Consider the following 23,421-nt stretch of genomic DNA (forward strand, 5'->3'; position numbering starts at 1 on the left):
TGTGCGGGGCGTGGGGCGGGGAGATCGCCCCCCACCCCCCGGCCTCAGCGTCCTCCGTAAAATGAGGCCCCTTCTGAGGGCTGGTACGTGCCCTAATGGCGGGCGGGGGCGAGGGGTGCCGGGGCGGGCGGAGAGGCCCAGACACTGAGTGGCCGGCCAGGGAAAGCCGAGCCGCTAGACCCCCGGGGGCCGCGGGTGGAGGCGGGCCCTCGTGGGGGCGGGCCCAGGGCGGGGCCGCGGCCCGGGCCGGCACCTGGGTGAGGTCGCGCCGCGCCGCCCCGCCCCCTCGCACTTCCGTGTGCTGCTGCGCGGGAGCTAGAGGCTGCGGACCCGGGATCACTTGAGCGACCCCCAGCGTTCGCCCGCCGCGCCGAGGCCCGGGTGGTACCTCACCGGCCGCCGGGCCCGTCCGGGTCGGGTGCGCACCGAACCCCCATCCGCGCGCGCGCCCGGGAGCCGCGCCGAAAGCCAGACTCTAGCCACCGCGACCCCTGGCGCCTGGCCCGCGCCCGGAGGTGAGTGAGGGCCGGGCCCGGACGTGGGATCGGGCTGCCCCGAGGGCACGCCACCCCTCCCTTTCCCTCCCCGCTCCGGTTCCCGTTTCCGAAACTGAGCCGCGGCCGGCGAAAGTCCCGCCGCGCTCCGAGACCCGCCGGTGCCTCCGTGCCGCCGTCCGTCTGTCTGGCCCTCTGTCCAGCGGTAGGGGCCGAGGCGCTCTTATCCGTCTGCTCCCGGCCCCTCTCTACCCGCGTGTGCCCCCAGCGCCTCCGAGGGTCCACCCGTCCCTTCCGAATTCCTGGGGCCCTCTGTCCGTCCATCCGTCCCCACCCTCTCAATGTTCCCCTGTCCGCCTCTTCCTAGTACCCATCCGGCTGCCCTTCGCCCCGCTTGCGCCCCATCACCCCACCCCCAGTTTACCTCCCGCCACCCCCTAGATCCTGTCCTCCGCGAGCGGCGCCCCCGGCCACGCTCGCCGACCCCTGCCTGTCCGCCGCCTCTTCTTTTCTACCGCGGGGCTGAGGCCAGGCCGCCCGCTGGGCCTCCCCTCCCGCCGCTGGGACTCTGCCCTGCCCAGCCGGCGCGGCGCCTCCTCCTCGCTTGTTCTCTTCTTTCAGTCTCTGTGTGTTTCTCCCTGTCTGTCTCCGGGCTGGGCGTGGCTCCAGTCTACACTATCCCCTGCCCTTCCCCTCCCACCCCTACGCCCCCCAGCCCCCTTTTCCAGTGGCCCCTTCCCAGTCCAGATGCCACCCCTTTGGGGGCCCAGCCGGGAGAGGGGAGGAGGCGGAGGAGGGAAGGGGTGAAGACGCAGGAGGTGGGCACCGGCAGAACTGCCGCACTTCCCCAACTCCTCCATTCGTCCTTGTCAGGGAGGGGAGAGCCCCACTGAGACCCCCACCAGAACCGGGTCAGAAGGATTTGGTGTGAGTGAGGCGACGTTCCTTTCTCCTCTGGCCCCTACCCTATGTGCGTGGACCCTGTCTTCTGCTGAGTTGTCCGTATCTGTCGTGTAGGTATGTTGTGTATCTGTGTCTCCTTGTGTGTTCTTTGTCACCAGGTCTGGGACTTGACCCTGTTTGTCCTTTTAAACATGTGTGACTTGCCTGTGTGTATGTGTATATATCTCTTTGAGTGTCCTGAGGCTCTGTGTGCCCTCTGCAGCTATGTGTGTACTATGTTCTTTGTCACTGGACTCCCCTCTGTGTGTTGGGATGTGTGTCCCCATGTGCCTGGAGGGTCCTGTGTTGTACACTGGGTATGTCTTGGTGGTCATGAGTACATACAGCCCGCAGTGTTAGTGTCAGCCCACCAGGCTCATGTGTGAGTGTGTCTGTATAAGTGTGTGTATGTGTGTGCACTTACATGTTCTTGTTCTCTGCCACTGAGCCGCTGTGACCAGGCTGACCTAGTCGCTGAGGGAGGGGACTGGTCCCTTGGGTTTCCTCGTTCCTGCCGTGGACTGAGCTGGGGTGTGGTGGGCAGGCTGATAGAAGGCAGTTGTGCGGGTATGTGTGTGTGTGATGTGGAGGTGTTTGGACAGCTGTACCTGGCTGGCTATAGGGTGGTATGAGGGATCTGGCATGTGACAGGAGTTTGGCTGGGGGCGAGGCTGAGCGTATGACTGGTGGGAGACTCACAGTCTGACTGTATGAAACTGTGAGGATGTGTGCTTGGGGAGTCATTGTGATTGTGGGGAACTGAGAGTGCTTGGGCGTGGGTGTCAGTAGCAGGAGGGGATGCCACAAGGTGTGTGTTGCCTGTGCCCTGGGGTGGCAGTGCCAGGAGGGAAGGTGAGAGCCCTGGTGTGTGTGTGTGTGTATGTGTATGCATGTGGCAGGCCGTGAGAGTGTGGATGTGCACATGACACACTCAGGCCCAGCCCTGGCTCCTGGGGAGACGGGGAAGGCCTCCATCTCTCACCTTCCTCCACTCTCCCAAGTTCACAGACACCTGAGGTCACAGTGTTGTGACTAAGACCGAGGGCTCTGGACCCAGGAAAGATTTGGGCTCAAATATGCGCTGTGCCTTTTAAGAGCAAGAGCTGGGAACTAGGCCTCTCTAAGGCAGTTTCCTTATTTGCAGGGTGGAGAAAGTTGTGAGGACCAGAAGTCCTGTGTCAGAGGTCCTTTAGCACAGCCTTGGTCCATAGTGAAAGCTCAGCACATGCTAAGTCTTGTTTGGTGACCACTCACCTCCCCCAAACTGTATGGTCCCCGTTCTCCTGGGAGCTGGAGCTAATAAAAGCCCAGATAGTCCCAACCCAATTTCCTGCCTGTGATGTATCTTTTGCCCCCTCCCATCCCCTTGACCAGACTGCTTGTGGAGGGAAGATGGCTGACAGAGACCCCACCTACATCCAGCCCTGTTGAACCCACATGATACCCCCTACCAGTCTCAGCAGCAGTGATGGGGAGAGAGTGGTGGGGGTGATTTGAAGCTGTGACCGCAGGCCACTGACACCATTTAGCAGGCACAGCTAATTGGAGTTTAAAATTAGAAATAACTTAAAGCACAGACAAAAAGATAAAGCTCGAGGATGCCTCAGCCCCGAGGGAGTGGTGATGGGGGTCTTCAGCTGGAGGAGCGGCTCACATCTGGGGAGGAGAAACTTTTGTGGAGGCCTGGCCTGCAGAGAAAGTGCTCAGGCCTTTCAGCCAGGAGACTCAGGTCACCTTGTTGCCTTTGCTGTTCCTTCCTTCTAGGATCTCTCTGGGCCTCCATTTTTTCAGCTGTATAATGGGCACCACAGTAATGTGAGAATCACCTGAACTAGAAGGTGCAAAACAAAGAATAAAAAAGTGTCACTATTCATTTGGCACTCCCAGTGTGAGTTCAGCACAGCAGCTGGCACACCACATCATTGGAGCCTCAGTACCATCTGGGGAGATGTAGTCTCCCCACTTTAAAGATGAGACAAGCTGAGGCTTAGAGGAATTGCCCCAGGCCACAAAGCGGTGGTACCTGATTGCACCCTAGGTCTCCAAGCCCACAGGGCAGGCTCTTGAAGACAGGAGGATGAGGGACAGCTTTCTTGTTGTATCTGTAGTCTGGGAATGCTCCAAGGGCTGAGACATAGTGTTCCGACCCCAATCATAGAGTGGACACATAGCCAGTGCCCTGGAAAAGTCAAGCCCAATACCTCATTTCATAGAAGAGAAAGCCAGGTCCACAGAGGCCAAGGTCTGAGAACCAGACGAGGCTGAGCCGGGCCTGTGTCAGCCATGCTGGGGCTGACTGATGGGAAGAGCCTGTTTGGTGGCGCCTCCCAGCTCATCTGTTTTCTCTTGTTCCTGCAGGTCTGCCAGGAACTGGCCCAGGTGAGGGCAGTGGGCCTACTTCTGGTGGTGGTTGTGTGGCGGTGGTGGCAGCAGGAGCCAGGACTACAGACAAAGGGGAGCCGGGATCCCCAGGTAAGATGGGGTTCTCTTAGGCAGATGGACAGTGTACAGGGATGACCATCCTCTTTGGGCTCCTCCCCTTCTGCCCTGGGACTGGAGTTGGGGGACACACAGAGTCCTTGGTCTGGGTATGGGGCTAGGCACCCAGAGCAGGTAGCAGTTGGCCCTGCCCCTGAGAGCTCCCTGCCTAGAACTGGCTTCTGGCCCAGGGAAGGCTTTGGCCTTGGAGCTCAGAGGCCTGGGGCCCTCCAGTGGTTTGGTGCCAAGAGGAGGTGGTGTCTGAGCCAGGGTGAGAGTGGATGTATCAGCTTTTCCTTGGCCCCTTTCTCTGCCTCAGGCTGTCCTCGTCATCAGGAAGGGAAACTGAGGTTTGCCCTGGGCCCTGTAGGGGTTGGACACTGAGCTGGAATGGAGCAAGGTCTCCCAGCTCCTGGCACAAGCTCTCTTCCACGCCCCAGTTCCCCCATTTCTGCAGCCTCTCTGGGGCCAGAGGAGAGGCTCTAAATCCCTAGCCCCAGCCCCCAGATTCAGGGTGAGCTGGGAGTCTCTAAGGACTACTGGGAAAGGCTGCACTCTCTCAGGCCCCTTATAAAGCTAAACTTCCCTCCTTTGGGGCCAGACTTGCCTCCTTCAGCCCGCATTACAGGGGTAAGTGTGAGTTACCCATTGAGTGTCCGAAGTCCAGTGAACAGGATTCTGTGGGGCACTGGAGGGTGCTCAGGGTGGCCAAGGTGTTCTTCCCCCAGGAGTCCTCCCAGATGAACCCCTCACTCCCACCCCTACTGGCTGCCAGGCACCTACAGGTCTCAGGGGTGAATAGATGGTGGGGGCCGGGCTCCCCCTTGAGGGGAGGGCAAGAGGTCAGGGCTTTCACTTCCTGGAGGGGCTGAACAAGGGCAGGGTCTACGCTGAGTCTTCTGTTTATTCAGCCTCCCTGCAAACCTGGTGGGGAGGAGGTGAAGTGTCCTTGGCTGGCTGGGGGACTCTGCTGTGTGAGATCAGGGCGCCATTCCCGCCCACCACTGAGCCTCATTCCCTAAGTTCAGCTAATTAGCCTTAAAGCCAGCCCACTTTCTACTCTCAAACTTCACCTACCTTGCTGGCATAGACGTATAAACACACACAGGGAGACAAGCTGAGCCGCATTCGGCACCCATACCCGCAGACCCACGAGTGCCTGCACACGCAGCACACATGCACACGCACGTACACAGGTGTTCACATGCACTCACCCGCAGGCACGCTCAAACACGCACACAGACGCTCACCCAGTCATCCGTGCACTCAGACGCCTGCCCACACATACCACACTGTGCCCATTCTGGGTCAGGAAGGGGGGGCGGTCCTTGGTCAGGGTCACAGCTCAGCCTGCATCTGGCACTGAGGGTGAGGTTTGAGGTGTGGCCGTGTGACCACAGGCACTCCAGGGGACAGGGCCACAGTGGGAGGTGAGCTCTTTCCAGGCATTCACCAGCTATCCTGCCCGCCTGGGCTAGGCCCCCAGGCTGACCAGGGCTTGGCACTGGGGGGAGGGGGGATAAATGTAGGGGAGGGGCCATGTCAGCTGTGCTGGCACCGTTTGTGGCTGCTGCCACAGAGGAGGAAGTGGGCTGCCTGTGGTCACGGGGCCAAGGTGCTCACAGGCGGGTGATGGATCCTGTCAGCTCCTCTGTTCCCTGCAGTGTCCATGCCTGGTGCACGTGGAGTTGCTGGGCCCTGGGGACTGGGAGGCAGGCAGGGGACTTCTCCTGGGGCGGTCTGTGCCCTTTCCAAGGCCTGGGCCCAAGGAGAGATCGTCGGAGGTGTTTCCGGAGGCTCACTTCCTCTGGGCTGCCCAGGAAGTGGTTTTAGAGTGGGACTGACCAGCTCTCCATCTGTGGCTTGCTCCACCCCAGCCTTGCCTCCGGAAGCGGTGTCTGGCCAGTGGATTAGGTCGACCGGCCAGGCTTTCCATGGCCAGGGCTGGCCAGGCCTGGACAGAAACTCAAGGAGTGGGCTGGGGGTGCAGAGGCCACGGAGTCTCCTGCAGCCTCCATGACCCCAGCTCCTCTTTTCCTCCAAGCTGTAAGCTGAGGCTCAGAGCATTAGCTCAGGCAGGGATGGCCCCTTGTGTGTGAGTGACATCAGCTGGGCTGCATCTCTGGGATTAGGCAGCTCTAAGCGGCTGTATGAATGGGCCTGGGCAAGTGGCTTTGACACCCAGTGCCTCAGTGTCTCCCTCTGACACCTGAGATCATGACAGCATCCACCTTTACCAGGTTGTGCTGGAAACAACAGATGATGTATGCAGAGTAGCCAGGACCGTGCCTGGCACGCTGTTCGTGTGTAAGAAGTAGAAACTAGCTGTAAAAAGCACTCAGCACCCGGTTCATGGTAACTGTTCGAAGAGCAGCAGGTGGTACTGATGATGGGATTATTATTGTCTGATGGCCTGGGCAGGGGCCCAGTGTCACAGGGCCAAGTGGCTGCGGCTGAGAAGCCGGGTCTCAATTCTGCCTCCAGCGGCAATGCTGCAGGGTGGGGACGGTTCTGTTGTTTCAATAGGTTCTGCGTTCTCTGAGGAGAAGAACTCCAGGGTGGAACAGCTGTGCCCACTCAGCTCTTCTCCCCCTCACTCTCTTTCAAAGGGAGAAAAATAGATCTCCTGACAAACGGATGCAGGGAAGGGAAAGGCAGGCCGCAGCTGCCTGCTGCCCCCTCTGGCCTCCTCAAAGCCCCTCCCCTGCCCTGGCCCCTTGCGGGACATGGGGCTTGGAAAAGCTGAGGCTGGCGGTGAGGGGGTAGCTGGTGAACCCTCCCGCCAGCCTGCCTGCCCTTCGGACCCTTGGAGTTGGCCTTTGGGCTGGGCAAGGGGGCGGACGTGTGGGGCTGATGGAGGCTGGAGGAGTGGGGAGAGCTGGAAATGCCCTTACACACATCCATACATACATCCTTGCCATGTGGCAGCTGGTGGCAGGGACCTGCCTGTCCCAGGGACACACAGAAGGTCAGCCCAGTGAGGGTTGGGCTGAGCTTTGGCTTTCGCTATCCAGGGCCAAGGGGCTGGGGTTCTTGGGTGTTGAATGGTAATGCTGGCAGTGTAGTAGGCAGGGGCCAGGAGCCTGGAGGGCTGGAGATGGGCAGGGGCCTCGGCTGGGAGTGTGAGGGAGGGCATCGAAGGTTTAGGAGCAAGACCTCTGCAGGCGTCGGACAGATCTGGCTTCAGATCCTTGCTTGATATTTACTGGCTGTGTACTCAAGCCAGGGACTGGACTGCTTTGAGCCTCAGTCACCTCACCTGTGAAATGGGCAGATCAGGGAGTGTCCATCTGAGACCTGAATGATGAGAAAGAGCCAGTGTGTGTTTTGGGAGGAGCAGGAAGACGAAACAGCGAGCTCAGAGACTCCTGAGCAGAAAGGAACGTGGCTGTTTAGGGAACCAGAAGTGGTCGCTGGGGTTGGGGCCCAGGAGCAGGGTGGGGTATGGCCAGGAGGCCGGGGAGAGGGGTCTGGGCTCATAAGAAGGGAAATGGGAAACACTAGGGACTTGAGCAGGGGGTGACAAGATTTGCTTTACTGTCTTAAAAGACCTGCCTAGTCCCTGGGGCAGAGGGACCGTGGGGGCCAGAGGAGAGGATGGAGGGTAGTGAGCAGGCTGGAGCAGGCCTGCAGAAGGCGATGGTGTCTGGATGGGGTGGTGATGGAGAGAAGAGAGGACTTTGGGATGGACAGGAGGCAGAAGTGATAGCCTTGCTCTGCTGGGAAGAAGGGGAAGGTGGAAACGACCGCCAGGTGTCTGGCCTGAGTGCTGGCGCTGCTAGGAGACCAGGGGCACTTCGTGGAGAACATCAGTAGGCCTCATTTGGATGTGTTTGAGCACCTCCAGAGCTTGGCGAGGTTGGGGATCCTGGAGTTCGGGAGGGTCTGGGCTGAAAGTGAAACCTGAGAGTCGAGAGGTAACACGTAAAGCCCGGACTAGGGAGGAGAGGGTTCAGCAGGCCTTTGGTGGGGAAGTTCGAGAGGCCCTGGGTACAGGGCTGGGGTGGCTGTCCCTTGAAGGTCCCTGCCAGGGTGCCCAGGAGGGCAGGCTTGTGGTGGCTGGGCCGCTGTTTTCACAACAGCCCCGGAAGCTTTGGATTTTGTCTATGGCTGTGTTGGGTAAACAGGCACAGCCAGTCGCCTAGGCCTGAGGCTGGAGCAGGTGTCCGCTTGCTGTGGGCTGGGGCTGGGAGGAGGTAGGAGGAGAACTGCAGGGTCGTTCAGTATCAGAGCTGGAGGAAGCTGAGAGGTCTCCATTGTCAACGTAGGGAGACTGAGGTCCTGAGAGAGACGGTAGCTGGCTGGGGGTCTGCCAGTGGACTCAGCTGTCTTTGCCTAGCCTGGTCTCTTTCCAGAGCAGCAGACCAGAGCAGGGTACCACAGGGCTGGGTGGCTTGAGAGAGCCCCTTTACCCACTGATCCAAGGAAGTTTGGAGGCCCCTATGGCTATCAGACAGCTGGAAATGGGCGGTGGGGTAGGTGGGGAGAGGGCCCAGCGTGAGGATGACAGCGCTGATAAGGATGACGGTACAGCTCCTACACTCAGCACCACCTCCTGAGCAGGGCAAGATCATCCCTTTCACAGATGACGCCAGAGGGCCTTGGCCAAGCTCGCAGGGCACCCAGGGTAGACCCCATCTGAACAGACCTGTCCAGCCCACAACCAGCCCCTGCTCTCCAGTTCCTGTGTTCACTGCCCGCCGTGGGATGGCACACCATGGTCCTGTCTCTCTCCAGCTTTCTCCTGATCCCTAAAGTGGGGAGGCATCATCTAGGCCCTACTCACCTTGTGGGGATGGAGGGCAAAAGCCTTAGATGGCCATCTCACCGTCTCTCAAATACAAAGGCTGTTGTCAACAATCAGGAAAATCACAGGGACTCTAGAAGGAGGTGCACAGAGAGGGGCTGAGGAGTGGACTGCGGGCCCACCTCGGCCCAGCCTGCCTGATGTCCTGCTGCCCTTCCCTCCCCTGTCCCCAGTTATCGTGCCCCACGGGCTGCAGGAGAAAAAGCTACGTTTGGACTTTCCGGTGGCAGACCGTAGTCAGGCACGTGTGGGTCCTTCCAGGCTTGTGAGTTGATCTCTGCCAGCCTGGAGTGTCTATGTGCCTGTGTGCTCATGGCTCCCTGTGTGCACACAGATCTCTCTGTGCTGGTGAATGCGTGAGGGTATGAATGTCCTGTGTGATCTGCGTGGACTTGGATGTCTGTCAACATGTGAGAGCCGGGGAGCAGGGGTGTCTTTCTCGGTGTGTTCGTTACTGAGTTGTCATAGGATTGTGTATGTGCCTATGGTTACAGCTGTGTGTGTATGTCCAACTGCAATCAGGGTTCCCCACGTGTAACTGTGTTTGGTTTGGTGGGTGTGCCCGTGTGGGCACACACGTGTGGTTATTCTGGGAAAGGCCCTGACATACCCCCAACCCTGGCTCCTCACAGAGGCCTCTTGTCCTCAGTCTTGCCATGAAGGGGCTTTTGTTCCCCTCTCAGGGGTACCTGGAGCCCTCCCTCTGGCTGAGCCCAGGGCTTCTCCAGTCCTAGGGCCAGCTGAGTGGCTCAGGCCTGTGCCTGCTGTGGACTGTGCCCCACACAGGTCCTACACCCAACACGGGCCGGCAGGGGTGAGTGTGAGCCAGTGACAGCCAGGGTCCCAAGACCTGTCCCCCTTACCCTTCCAGACCCTCTGGCCAGGTGGGCCCGTGGCACCCTGGGCATCTCTCAGATTGAAGCCCTTCCTAAGGCAAACCACCCCCCCACCGCCCCTGCTGACAGGCCCCTCCGGCCCCCATTCTACCCCAGGCCTTCTCGCTGCCTGAGCAGCGGTCATCTTCTCTGTAATTACACACTTATGTGGCTGTCCCCTTTGGGGCTGTGAGTTCCATGGGCCTGGTGTGTCTTGTCACTGTGATGCCCGCTGGCTGGGGGTGACCTGGGACCAGGCTCGGCCTTCGAGACCTACAGTCCCCACCCTGTCATGTGCAGAATCTTGTCGCCACAGGCATGGGTTTTCCTGAGGGAAAAGCCAGGTGTTTCACTGGTTCTGAGGGAAGGACAGTTGCAGAAGGTTCAGTTGTGCTGCCCAGGCCTCACCTCTGATTCCCATCAGTGGGCCGGGTCGGCCGGCAGTGGGGTTTTTGAATGTCCCCAGGACAGTCAGATGTGTCGCCAGAGCTGACAAGGCTGAGCTACAGGCAGACACCCAGGTCCTCTGCTGAGTGTGATCCCAGACACATGCACAGGGTACCTGCTGGGGCACGTGAGATGGAGGTTTCCTGGCAAGTGGGGAAGGAAGGGCTGGACTTCAGAGCAATGTGTAAGGATATGGAGGAATTCAGGGAGACATTCTGGCTGAGGGAGCAGCCTGTGCAAAAGCTGGAAAGTGAGGCATGTGTTCACAGAGTAGCCAGGGGTGAGATGTGAGGTGGCGGGGAGGCCAGGGCCAGGCTGAGGGATGGGCCTTCTCCAAGGGCAGTGGGAGTCCAGGAGGTTCGGAGCTGTGAGAAGAATGGACTGGGGAGGGACCGGGAGTGGTGACAGGTAGTAGGGGTCACTGGGGAAGGGGAGGAGAGTCCACGGCAGTGGGTGGTCTGTGTGGGGCGAGGGAGGGGCTGAGAAGGAGTCTGGCTGGGGGATAAGGTGCTAGTCCTGGGGGAGAGCAGGGTTGGGGAGCATCCCCTGCTGTGGGACTTGGCCATGACCTGAGACCATGGCTGGTCCCTCTCCCAGGACGTGGGGGCTGGGGCACAGGCCCTGGGGGAAGGGCCTTGGAGGGGTCTTGCTAGCTCTTCCCCTCCCCCACCCCCTGTTCTTGCTGAGCCCATTTCCTGGGTTGTGAAACCCCTGTGGCCTCCTTAACTTGCTTCTGTCTGGGAAGGCCATCTGGGGAAGCCAGCCTCCCAGCTGAGCTGCTACCCGCCTGCCTGCCCTGCCCGGCAGCTTCTGCCACGCCCAGCCCCCTTGCCCTGTTGCAACCCTGCCAGGGCCAGCCCTGCTCCCTCCTGCAATCACACTGCCTCTCACTCTCCTTCCCTCCCACTGCCTGGGCCTCCTGTGTCCTCCTTCTTGCGTTCATCCCTCAAGACTGATGTGGGCCGGACCTTGAGCTCCCCCCAGGCAGGGTCTGTGTCCCTAGAGGGCCTAGGCCGACACTGCCCCACTTTGCTTTGCTGCCACCGCCAGCCTTGACCGGCAGCGGGTGGTGGCCTTCCGTGGGCAGGTGGCAGGGGCTGCCCCAGGCTGGGCGGGTGTGTGTGGGGAGGGTTGCATGGGAGGGGTGTATCCCCCTCTCCTCAGGGGTCTGTTCAAGGGAACCAGACCCTAGACCCACTAGGGGCCTCAGCTGGTCCTACTCACCCTTGCTTTGCTTGACCTCAGCCTGCCTCCTCTTGTTCCCCGGGCAGACTTTGTGAGGGAGCCCCCCCTCTACATCCTCACACTCTCCCCAAGAGCCTGCCCAAGGCCTCTCTTCTCGGGCCCTGCTTTGCTCCTCTGTCCAGCAGGCATCACCCTGTGGCCTGTGAGGCAGAATCAAATGTCAGGGAAGGACTAGGGTGGAGGGGACCTGGCCCTATCTGGGGGTCAGGGGACCCTCATTGCAGGACCCGGTCCTCAGTTCCCCCGCTCTGTACAAAGAGGAGATGGACATGTCAGTTTCTGAAGGCCCATCTCTTGGGAGATATTTTTGGCTTGATGGGTTTTATTTTTTACCTCTAACAAAATTGTTATCCAACAAGTTATATGTGATTGTTGTAGGAAAATGAGAAAATGCGTTTTTGTTCCTGATAGTGCCCCTCAGGCCATGCCCCCCACCTGCCCCCTTTACTGGAACACACTCACGCACACACACGTGGATGTGTAATGTGCATACTTGTCCTCCACGCCCCAGGAGCTTCAACTGGCACAGTCACTGGTCACCTCGAGGTCGGCCTTGCCCACTGCCCCTGACTGGCTGGGAGAAGGTTTCCGCTGCCCTGGAGGAGCGGGCCGCCTGTTCTGGTCCGGCCTGGCCCTGCCTTTCCGTACCTCTGGGCTGTTGGTCTAGGGCAGGGTGGGGAGCAAGGCCAGCAAGCCCTCATCTCCTGGGGCTGGGATGCAGCCAGACCTTCCCCAGGTTTTAAGAACTGGAGTCTGTCCCAAACAGCTGGGTCAGGAGAAAAAGTAGCAGTTCAGGGGTCTGTACCACCCTCTTTGTACAGTAGCGGGGGGTCCCCAAGTTCAGACCTAGGACCAGCCTGGAGGGGGTTGGGTGGTCAAGCACAGGGGACCTGTCTCCTGGTGCCCTCACCCCTCTTCTTGTTTACTTTGTCCTCATGGGTGTGTTTGTGTGTATTGCTCCCTGCACATTTATCTATCTCTACCTCTGCCCCCTCTTGCCCTTCATCTCCTCTTCCTGACGTGGCATACCAGAAGAATGTGGGCTGCAACGTCAGGCAGGCCTGGATTCAGATCCTCCTTCTACCACTTACTGGCTCTGTGATCTTGGGCAAGTCACTTAGCCTCTCTGATCCTGTTTCTTCATCAGTAAAATATCCACCTCTGGGACCTGCACAGGGATAAAGTGAGCTAATGCCATTACAAGGTTGGTCTGGTGTATGTTGGCCTCAGAGAAGGATGATCTTTCTTATAAGTGAGGGCACTGATTCACACCCAGGCCCTTTGACTCCCAAGTCCGGAGCTCTCTGCTTCACGGGGCTGCCTCTGCTGTGGGCTGGAGAAGCAGGAGAGTAGAGACTTGGAGCCCACAGGCGGTTGGGAAAGGCCTGGCTGGCCTCAGCTGGCTCCAAGGAGCTGGTCCCCATGGAGGCCTGTGTGGAGTCCAACCCACGCCACCTCCGTGGCCCTGCAGAGTGGGGATGAGGTTGAGCCAGTGGCCTTCCTTTGGGGCCTGTGGGCCTGAGCCAATTTGCATGGGCTATAAATAGTTGGCCCACCTTGCTTTTGTGCTGTCACTTTACCCTCTGGCCTTCCCACCAGTGTTCAGATGCTCTGCAAGGTAGGTGGGCAACTCTGGCTCTGCTGTGCTGGGGGGTCCTGGTGTGCAGGGGCCCAAGACCTCTTTCAGGGTCACATGGCCATCAATGGAAGAAGATGCCAGCTCGTGGTGCCTGTCTTCCTCTGGGGGTCCAGGCGGTGCAGTTGAGGTGGAGGAGGTGATAGAACCTGGCCGGGGCCCATGCTCTAGTTTTAGTCCTTGGTAGTTGGAGCTAGGTGACCTAACCCTAGAGTTACTGCCAAGTAGCCCCAGGGCAGCCCGTGGGTCCTCTCTCTCACGGCGCTGCGGCCTGGCTGTGCAGGTTTGGGGCCGGGACTGGGGCCTGCTGTGGTTGTGGTTTTCCCTCTGGTGGCTTCTGACTGACTGTGAACAGCCACTGCTCCGAGTGTGCTGCAGAGCTGGAGGGCAGGCTGATGATCCCGTCTCCGCCTCACAGCCCTGGGTGGTCCATGGACGGCTCCTGCTGGGTGACCCGGAGCCCAGGGGCCACCTGGACTGGGCCCCGAGGGGAGGTGGGGGAAGGGTGCAGGAGGAGCTGGCCGGTAGGTGTTGGGCCCACCTGCTACTCCAGGATGAGCAGCTCTGTTCCTGGAGACTTGGTTTCCCCGAGAGGTAGAGTCAGTTATCAGGACCATCTTCCCAGGCTACGGGGGTGGGGGTGGGGGGGCGTGGAGTGGATGTGGCGGGGGTGTGCGTGTACTTTGTAAGCGGTGAAGGAAGGTGCACAGATGAAAGAGGGGTGCTATAAGCAAGAACGGGTTGTAGTGGTAAGAGGCCCCCGCCCTGAGGCTGTGGGGTTGGTGTTGGCTCTCGTCCTATCCAAGTTCTCATCATCGTGACAACCCTGCAGCGAGGGACTGTTCCTCATCTGGAGGATGGGGATGACTGAGACTCAGGCCAAGTGACCCACAGAGTCCCACAGCCAAGGCAGTGTGGGTGATAGGATCTTATACCCAGGCAGCTTGCCTGTCATTTTGCCACCCAGAGCTGCCCTGACCCCCTCTCCCATACGAGCCCAGCCCCCTGCAGCACAGCTGCTCCTCCTTTGTCCCTGCCCACCTGCCCCCTCATCCTCTGAGACACTCAGGAAGTTCATCACGGCCCCACCTGGGTCTCGAGGTTATCCTATTGGGAAGCATGAGGCTGAGCCACGTCTGCCGGGGGTCAGGCCCTGGAACGCGGATGCAGACACATGGCAAGTGTGTGCTGTGCAGGGGCCCTGCTGATCATTCTGGACCCCCAGACCACACAGGGTGGCAGGAGGGGCATGATGTCCTTTTGCCTAGAAGTTTGAGACACTCACCCAGGCTCCTATGCACGCTCCCAGCCAGGCCCACGCAGCTCGCTCTCCACTTCAACATTGGCTGAGTGCCCACTACCTGCCACCCACTCACACGTCCTCGCAGGCACACACATCTCCATGGCTGTGCAGTCACACCCACACATACCGCCCCCCTCCCCCAACACCAGCTTGCACACTCATGCCTGCTTGGGCCCCGGGAGGAAGCAGCAGCCGCCCACAGCTGGCTTTCCCTCCCTGCCTGCTGAGGGGTCACTGTGGCTGGCCTATCTGGTCTCAGACGTGAGCTCCCACACCCACTCTCACTCCCTCTGAGTAGGAGCCTGGCCCGGGCAGGGGACGTGGTGGGGTCTGCCCCGCATGGTCCCTCCCCTCTACTCTGGCTGCAGGCTTCAGAGGACTGGCCGGGCCATTGGGCTGGGCTGTAGGCTGAGGTCAAGTGTTTCCTGTGAGCTCATCTGGGCTTGGAGCTGCCAGCAGGCCTGGCTGGTACTCTGCGGCCATGTGGAGGAGCTGGGGGAGCCATCCCAGGGCCAGGGTGGCTGTTGCCCGTGCACACAGGCGCGTGTGTGGGTAAGGGTGCGTGTCTGAGTCTGCCTCCGTGCCGGCTTATGTTCAGGATGGAGCAAATACGTATCAACGGGGATGAACGTTAGCAAGTGTTCCTGCAGCCACGGCTGTGGAGCTCCCTCCTGTGGGGCCTAGGCCCGGGGCCAGTGTCTGTGCAGGTGTACGAGAGCACACCTGTGGGCTTGCACAGCTGAGCGTCCTCCACGAGGACAAGACGAAAGACCTTCGGGGCCACCCGTAGTGATCCTCGATTTGAGGAACTGTGAGGAATGGGGGCGTGTGGGGCCAACCTGTGTGGTTTAAGAAGCAAAGTCAGCGTTACATTCGACATTAAAGTAGTTTTATATTTGGAAAAACGTAGTCTGAAAGTGCGGACAAACTTCCAGGTAGGCGAGAGCGCCTGACCCCAAGGGGCTCAGGTTCAGAAGTGTCAGGCACACTGATGTGGGTGGGGCCTTTCACTACCCTGGTCCCAAAGTGGGTGCTTAATTAGTAGAATCCCAGCTTTGGGTTCTGGTTCAACCTCAGGATTTCAGTTTCCCATCTGAAAAGTGGGGGTGATCATCTTGGCCCTGCTACTTGTCTTGGCCCTACTTGTCTGCCTGGGTAGTTATGAGCAAAAAACAAACTTTGAAAACCAAGGAGGGCTGCATGGGGCAGGGTACAGGGAGGAAGGGGTGCTGTCCTGCCCATCTTGGCTGGCACCGAGGTGCTATGGCCAGCACATACTAGGTAACAGCCATTGGGTATTAAAGGAGGCATTGAATGACTGACTCCCCAAATGAATGACATGGGAGTCACAGGCTCACATGCCTCCAGGGCCTAGATAGGATTTGGAGAGAAGTGGAAGGGGGCCTCTGAACTGGAGTCAACCGGCAGGGGTGCCCAACAAAGGGGGCAGTGCCAGCCAGATATGGCCCAGTAGGCCTGATGTTGCATCTTCCAGTTTCACCAGGGAGGCTACCAATCTAGTCTTACATAAAACTTCTCAATTTTAATGGTGGCAACTAGGACTAGTGCATTTTAAGCACCATGTGGGCCACATTCAATGCTGTGGGAGCCCTGGGGGGAGCGGATACCTGACCACCTCCCAGGGCTGTCCCTGCTGCCCGCCTCACACCTTCTGTCTCCACAGCCCTGCTGCAAGCCCCAACATGGCACCGTTCCTGCGCATCTCCTTCAACTCCTACGAGCTGGGCTCCCTGCAGGCCGCAGACGAGGCAAGCCAGCCCTTCTGTGCTGTGAGGATGAAGGAGGCACTCAGCACAGGTAGGGCTACAGGCACTGGCAGCAGCCGGGGGGGGCGGGGAAGCCAGGGCCAGGGGGAGGCGATGGAAGGGACTGTGCCTTGTTCTCCTAGAGCCTCTGAGGGATCCTTCTCTTCCTTGTCCTCGTCTCCCTGCCCAGCTCAGCTTGCGATGCAGGACAACAGAGGCTACTCACTGCCTGTAGGCCCTCCTGCACTGGCTACATGGAACCTTCTGTGGAGCTCAGGGCTTCTGGCTCCTCCCCCACTGGTTGTTTCGCCCAAGAACAGGCTCCCTGCAGGAGCTCCACATGTCCATCTGTGCCAGGCCCTGTGCTGGGCACTGAGAACACTGCCATGCTCCAGGGCTGACCAGGCCCTGCCCTCATGGGACTCACAGTCTGGTGGAGGAGCCAGACAGTGAATCTTGAGATAGGGAAGTCCAGACGAGGAACCATCCCAGGCTGCAGTCAGGGAGGTCATCCTGGAAGAAGCAAACATCTCATGCCATTCCTTCTTGCTTCTGCCCTCACCTGGTGAACCCCTGGCTCATCCCTTAGGTCTCAGCTGAGCCGTCCCTTCCTCTAGGAAGCCTTCCCTGACCCTTAGGTTGGGGCAGGCCACCTGACCATGGGCAGGTCTAGAACCAGTGACCTTGCCCTCTTCAGTCTCATGACAGCTGTGACTTAATGTTCACTTGAGGGGTGAACTGATTCATGTCACTGCCCAGGACTGGGACTCTAGGAGGACAGGTACCGTGTTCCTTGCCTCCAACACCATGGCTGGCATGTGGGAGCCTGTGGCGGTGTCACTGAGTAAATGTCTAAGGGAAGGTGACATCTAAGAGGGGCTGGAGGAAGAGGGTCACAGGAAGAAGGAACAGCAGGAGCAAAGGCCCGGGGTGGAACCTAGCAGGGCACCCTGGGGAAACTGCCAGCGTTTCTGTGCTCTCATGCGGATTGTGAGTGAGACGGGGCTGGTGAGGCGAGCAGAGCATGGTCACGAGGGCTGAGGAGTGGAGACTTGGGCCCTGGGGGAGAGAGCAGGCAGATTCCATAGGATGGAAGGCTGTGGGAAGGCCTGGGATTTGAGGCACAGAGGGGCCCTAGCCCGACCTTGCCTTCCTGGCCCATTGCAGAGCGTGGGAAGACGCTGGTGCAGAAGAAGCCCACCATGTACCCCGAGTGGAAGTCCTCGTTCGATGCCCACATCTATGAGGGTCGCGTCATCCAGATCGTGCTGATGCGAGCCGCGGAGGAGCCAGTGTCCGAGGTGACAGTGGGTGTGTCGGTGCTGGCCGAGCGCTGCAAGAAGAACAATGGCAAGGCCGAGTTCTGGGTGAGGGGCACAGCCACAGTCACGCATGTGTGTGGGCAAAGTGAGCGGGTACGGCCGAGGGCACCCGGCTGCTCCGGCCACTGGGGCAGCTCTGTAGCTGACAGCTTGTGTTCGAATCCTGGTCCTGCGATTCATCAGACCCTTCGCCTCTCTGAGTCTGTTTCTGAATCTGTAAAAGGAGAAACTACTAAAAGACCTACGGTAGGGTCAGTTCTGATGAAATGAGCAGCTGGATGCAAAGGGCTTACTGCAGAACCTGGCACGTAGGCAGTGCTAAAGAGAGCCCTCCTTGGTATTACAGCTGCTTTTTTCCCTTTTAATTTTGCAAAGGCAGGTTGTGCACATAGTAAAACATATCAAGCTGTATGAAAGGGTGGGTCCTAGCCCCAACACCAGGTCCCCCTTCTCAGAGAACCCCATCGTTCCCAGTTCTGTTTGGAATCTTCACAGATATTCCAAACCCAGGCTGGCATCGGGGAACACCAGTTATGATCTTCCACAGCAGGGGGGGTCAGGGAGGAGAAGGCTCATGGCCCGCCACTCACCTGCTGAAACCTGGACTCTGCACGCACACGTGGCCATATGTCCCTCGTGGACACAGGATGTCAGCGCTGGCAGGGCATCCCTGCCCCCTGGGGTTACATGTGGGCTCCTGCAGCCAAGATGTCCCCGCCAGGAAAGACCTGTGACCATGGAGACTCTACTCAGCCTCCAGTGAGGGGTGAAGGAACTGGGCCGAGAGAGGTTGACCCAGGGCTGCACCCACCCTTGAAGAATCAGGCAGACTGCTGTTGTGCTCTCTGTCCACCACCCCAAGGGACACTGTCAGTCACCAGGCCCTGGGGGAGCTGAGGGTCTTGCCCTTAGGACGAGCCAGTCTGTGTGAGGAGACTGGACAGACAGAGCCCCCGACAGAGAGAGGGAGAGAGAGAGAACCAGCACGCTGTGTCAGTATGCGTGTGTCTGTGTGTCTGCATGTGTGGGGGGATGCCGTGCCTCCATTCTAAGATCCTTGTGAAGCGGGCAGCCGGGGTTGGGGGCGGGGAGTTTCCCTTCCCACTCTGTTCCCGGGGCCATGTGGCCAAGCTGGGTGTGGGCTGGATCCTTTCACTTCCCCAAATGTAATAATACCCCTGGGTGAGGGCTGGGGGTGGGGCTCAGGGGTGGGGCCCTGCCCACTCTGGGCAGACAGGTGTCTGGCTAGGCCGCCGGGACTCCCTGGTCCTTCAGGGACCAACCATGGGGGCGGGTTCTGAGTCTGGCTTGGCCCAGGCCTGCCCTCATTGACTCCCCCACCCTCACCCCTGCAGCTGGACCTGCAACCCCAGGCCAAGGTGTTGATGTCTGTGCAGTATTTCCTGGAAGACATAGGTAAGCCCCTCCTTACCTGGGCTGGGGACGGAGGTTCAGAGGCCAGAGCCAGAACGGAGGTTTAGGGAAGCAGCCTCCATTGGCGCTCTGTCCAGGACTGCCCTGGGAGGGACTGAAGGGGTGTGGCCCCTCCCGTGGGCTGGGGCTGACTTCACTGCTACCCGGCCCCCAGATTGCAAGCAGTCAATGCGGGGTGAAGGCGAGGCCAAGTTCCCAACGATGAACCGCCGTGGAGCCATCAAACAGGCCAAAATTCACTACATCAAGAACCACGAGTTTATCGCCACCTTCTTTGGACAGCCCACTTTCTGCTCTGTGTGCAGAGACTTTGTTTGGTGAGACTGGCTGTATCCTCTGGGCTGGGGTGGGTGAGGGAGGGCCCCCATCCCCGGTGCTTCCCCTCACTCACCCTGCCTGGGCACTTGTCTTTCAGGGGTCTCAACAAGCAAGGCTACAAGTGCAGGCGTAAGTGTCTCCACAGCCTGGTTTGTATGCACATGTGTGTGCACGCATGTGCCTGCGTGCCTTCACAGCGAAGCCTGTGTCCCTGTGTTGGGACGGTGTGTCTGGATGAAGCCTGTGCTTGACTGTGTGCACGTGAGGCTTTCCATGTGGTAGTGTGTGTGTGGACGGCGGCTGCGTCAGTGAGTGCTGGAGCCGGCGTGTCTCTTCCCAGCGCTTCCTGTTCAGTGACATCACGTTGGCAGCCTGAAATAGGCCCCGGTGGAGTATGTACACAGAATCTGCCAGTGCTGCACATCGGGGCTCTTTCTCCCCAGAGAGGCTATTAGACCTCTGCCAGCACATCCCTGGCTGCATGTGTGCTTCTGTTGAGAGCTCTGTGCATCTGGTACTCACGTATGAGCACACCCTTCTCTACAGCCGTCGGTGCATGCATGAGGCAGTGTGGACCGGTGGTGGTGAGCACAGGCTCTGGAGCCAGCCTGCCTGGGTCTGAATCCCAGCTCTACCACTTCCTAGCTGTAGGACCTTAGACAAATTTACTTAACCTCTCTGTGCCTCAATTTCCTCATCTGTAAAATAGGGGCAATAGAGTCATTGTGAAGATCAAATGGGATAAAATATGTAAAGCTGTATTTTAAGTGTGGCTGGTGCCCGGTAAGCATTCTATGTAAGAAGGTTTGTCATTATACATGCTGTGTACGTGTATCTGAGTGCCTTTGTGTTGGGGTGCATCTGTCAGTGTGTGTGTGTGTGTGGGTGTGGGTGTGTGGGTGTGTGTGGGTGGGTGGGTGAGAGAGCTTAAGAGCTGTTTGCTGTCCTGAGCCACAAAGAGGGCTCCCCTGCCTCTAGTTCTCTCACTGCCATGCCCCCCTCCCTGCCCACCGGGACTCCTTGAGCCTTTCCTAACCTCCGAGACACCCCCAGATCGACCTGTCCTCCCTGCCCCATCCTTCCCAGACTCCTCCCACAGGGATTGACTGGAGGAGAGAAAAATCAAGCTCTAGGCTGTGGGCTCCGTGTGGTGAGGGTTTGGGCAGTCGGGGAGCACGGGGGCTTTGTATGGAGGGCAGGACTGGGCCGGGGGGCGCCAGCTCACAGACTCTGCCCCTCCGGGGCCTTCCCGTCCCCCTCCTGGGCCTGGGCCTCCTCAAGAATGCAACGCTGCCATCCACAAGAAATGCATCGACAAGATCATTGGCCGGTGTACGGGCACTGCAGCCAACAGCCGGGACACCATAGTGAGGCCGGGCCCAGGGCAGGGCGGGAGGGATTCGAGCTCTCCCCACCGCTTCCCTGTGGGGTCACCCTTCCTCCCCGTTTTCCTTCTTCCTTCCTTCCCCTGGCTTGGCCCCTGGGATCCCTGGATTTCCCAGTCCCCATGGAGCCCTCTTGGGGATCTTGCCACGCATGGGGTTGGGTCAGGGAGAGTTAGGGGGTGAGGAAGGGGCTAGAGCTGGTATGTGACCCTTGACCTGTGACACCCCGCACCCCTAGTTCCAGAAAGAACGTTTCAACATTGATATGCCACACCGGTTCAAGGTTTATAACTACATGAGCCCCACCTTCTGCGACCACTGCGGCAGCCTGCTCTGGGGGCTGGTGAAGCAGGGATTAAAGTGTGAAGGTGCGTGCCGGCCAGGGGGTTGCTGCGACGGAAGTGGGAGGGGGGCCCGGAGGGGGGCCCACCCGGACCTCGGAAGCTGAGACCAGCTGAGGCTGCCTTTGCCCCCTCGCTCGGGGACTCTCACGTGGGTGAGGCCTCCTGGCCCCTCCCCACTGGCCCGACTGACTCTGCCATTTACTACTGTGTGACCGTCAGAAGGTGTCCCCACCGCTGAGAGCTCCACGCAAGTATAAAACAGGCATTAGAGTAGAGTCGGCCCCAAAGAGTCACTGAGGGGAAAGTGGGCGGAAGGTGCTCGGCCAGGGCCCGTCTCACACCAGCTCAGCACGTGCTCCTAGCAGGCCCTCCCCCACCTCAGGCTTCACTGAAACGAGAGACGTCTGGAGGAAAAGTGACTTGCCTTGCTTGTCCCAGACATTTGTTTTTTCTTTTTCTTCTTTAAATAATGAAAGATTTCAGGTGCTCGTGATGGCTTCAGATACATCTTTTTCTAAAGGCAGGAAACCCAGCAGACGCAGCCAAAAGCCTTCCTCTCTCTTGCTCTCTCCTCCATCCCTCCCTGCCCTTGGCTGGGCCTGGGACAAGGGGACAGTTTTCTTGGAGCCTGCTGGCTGCCTGCCTGGGCGGGGACCCTGATGGCTCTGCTTCTCTCCCACCCCAGACTGTGGCATGAACGTGCACCATAAGTGCCAGATGAAGGTGGCCAACCTCTGTGGCATCAACCAGAAGCTCTTGGCCGAGGCCTTGAACCAAGTCACCCAGGTGGGCAGGCACTGTGGGAACCCTGGACAGAGGGTGGCAGGGTTGGGGACGAGTCAGGGCTCATGCCCACTCCTGGGGAACTGCAGTGAGGGGCATTTATACATAAGACCCTACTTCTGGAAGATCCAGTTCAAGGATTGGACATTAGAGGGTGGTGGGCTTGTTCTCCTAAGAAATTAGTTATTCAAGCGGTGCTTTTCCTGAGGGTGAACCTGGATGACTGCAAGGTTGGAACACTTGGAACTAAAGCCTTTATGTGTATATGTTTTGTTTTTTTTTTAAAAAAGAGTTTACCTGAAATCTCTTTTTCCTCCTTTACTTTTTTTTTGTTTAAATTAATTAATTTATTTTTGGCTGTGTTGGGTCTCTCTCTGTTGCTGCATGCGGGCTTTCTCTAGTTGTGGCGAGCAGGGGCTACTCTTCGTTGTGGAGCACGGGCTCTAGGTGCAAGGGCTTCAGTAATTGTGGCTCACGGGCTCTAGAGCACAGGCTCAGTAGTTGTGGCACATGGGCTTAGATGCTCCACGGAATGTGACATCTTCCTGGACCAGGGTTCGAACCCGTGTGCCCTGGATTGGCAGGTGGATTCTTAACCACTGCGCCACCAGGAAAGTCCAGTGTGTATATGTTTTGTGTGTGTGTGTTTGGGTATGGGTGGAGCTTGAAGGAGGCCACAGAACTTTAAGATTCTAGAATCTATCACAAGTGAGAAAAAAAAAACAAGTGAAGGCAACACAAATAAAAATCTATTGAGTAAGTGGTTGGGAAGTTAGGGTTCAATTTCCAGAACTTTTGTTTGTAATCAGTGCCTTCCAGACCACCGAGGCGTCTCTGTGCCGGAAGTGTGTGTGCGCGCGCGCGCGCTTGTTCACACATGTGTACATGCACGTGCACCGCCTGGGGTCCCGGGCTCTGCCCCTGCTGTCACCCATATTGAGGGTGGAGTTATGGATGGTTGGGGTCCCCCCTCTGGGTTGGGAGTTCTGACCATGGTATGACCTCTGGCCCCCCAACCCCTACCCGCTCCAGAGACCTGCCCGGAGGTCGGACTCCGAGACTGCAGAGACTGTTGGGATCTACCAGAATTTTGAGAAGAAGCCAGGAGTCTCTGGAGATGATGTCCCAGGTGAAGCTCTGCCCATTCCTTCCAGGAAAGCCCCTACCCCCCAACACCAGCATGGGACCCAGCCTCTCCACACAGTTGAGTGCAACCGGAGAGGAGGCACCTCTGTGGGGAGGGACCCAGCAGGGGAGGACCACCCTCTGGACATGAGACATGAGTCTGAAGCAGCTGTCTCTCGAGCAGGAACTGGGACCTACGGCAAGATCTGGGAGAGCAGCACCAAGTGCAGCATTGAGAACTTCACCTTCCTCAAGGTCCTGGGCAAAGGCAGCTTCGGGAAGGTGAGGGCCCCATGGCCCTGGGGCAGGCAGCCCAAGGGACCTGGGCTCGGTAGCCAAGGGCCACCTGCTTCCCACCCTCCCTGGGTGCTTCCGGGTTGGGTTGGGCCATGCGCCCTGACCTTTGGTCCGAACCTCCCCTGCTCAGCACCCCTGCCCATCTGTCAGGTGCTGCTCGCAGAGCTGAAGGGCAAAAAAGAATTCTTCGCCATCAAGGCCCTCAAGAAGGACGTGGTTCTGATCGATGATGACGTGGAGTGCACGATGGTGGAGAAGCGGGTGCTGGCGCTCTCCGGGGAGAATCCCTTTCTCACCCATCTCTTCTGCACCTTCCAGACCAAGGTGCCGGCCCGCCCACTATCAGTGCCCCTGGCCCACAGCCCCGCTCAGTCGCTCAGGTCAGGGCCATGTCTCCCATTGAGATTCTCCAGGGCAGGG

The 23,421-nt window shown here is 58.9% G+C and overlaps 1 protein-coding gene across 3 annotated transcripts in view; it reads left to right on the forward strand.

The window, feature by feature from the left end:
• Nucleotides 1-292: 292 nt before the first annotated feature.
• The window catches only part of PRKCD (protein kinase C delta), a 28,918-nt gene continuing 5,789 nt past the window's right edge, over nt 293-23,421 (forward strand). Inside the window, exons 1-13 of one of the 3 annotated variants that reach the window (XM_059939919.1) lie at nt 293-515; nt 3,795-3,908; nt 15,912-16,045; nt 17,161-17,360; nt 18,671-18,731; nt 18,904-19,066; nt 19,165-19,196; nt 20,349-20,434; nt 20,691-20,820; nt 21,482-21,582; nt 22,612-22,708; nt 22,889-22,986; nt 23,152-23,325. In XM_059939919.1, coding sequence (XP_059795902.1) covers nt 15,931-16,045; nt 17,161-17,360; nt 18,671-18,731; nt 18,904-19,066; nt 19,165-19,196; nt 20,349-20,434; nt 20,691-20,820; nt 21,482-21,582; nt 22,612-22,708; nt 22,889-22,986; nt 23,152-23,325 — 1,257 coding nt within the window. In that variant the 5' untranslated portion in view covers nt 293-515; nt 3,795-3,908; nt 15,912-15,930. Of the gene's footprint in view, nt 516-1,401; nt 1,422-3,794; nt 3,909-15,911; nt 16,046-17,160; nt 17,361-18,670; nt 18,732-18,903; nt 19,067-19,164; nt 19,197-20,348; nt 20,435-20,690; nt 20,821-21,481; nt 21,583-22,611; nt 22,709-22,888; nt 22,987-23,151; nt 23,326-23,421 lie in introns of those variants that run through there. The other 2 variants (XM_059939921.1, XM_059939920.1) reach the window with 2 other exon arrangements.

This window comes from Balaenoptera ricei, chromosome 11 (assembly GCF_028023285.1).
Source record: "Balaenoptera ricei isolate mBalRic1 chromosome 11, mBalRic1.hap2, whole genome shotgun sequence".
In the NCBI taxonomy this organism is placed as follows: Eukaryota; Metazoa; Chordata; class Mammalia; order Artiodactyla; family Balaenopteridae; genus Balaenoptera; species Balaenoptera ricei.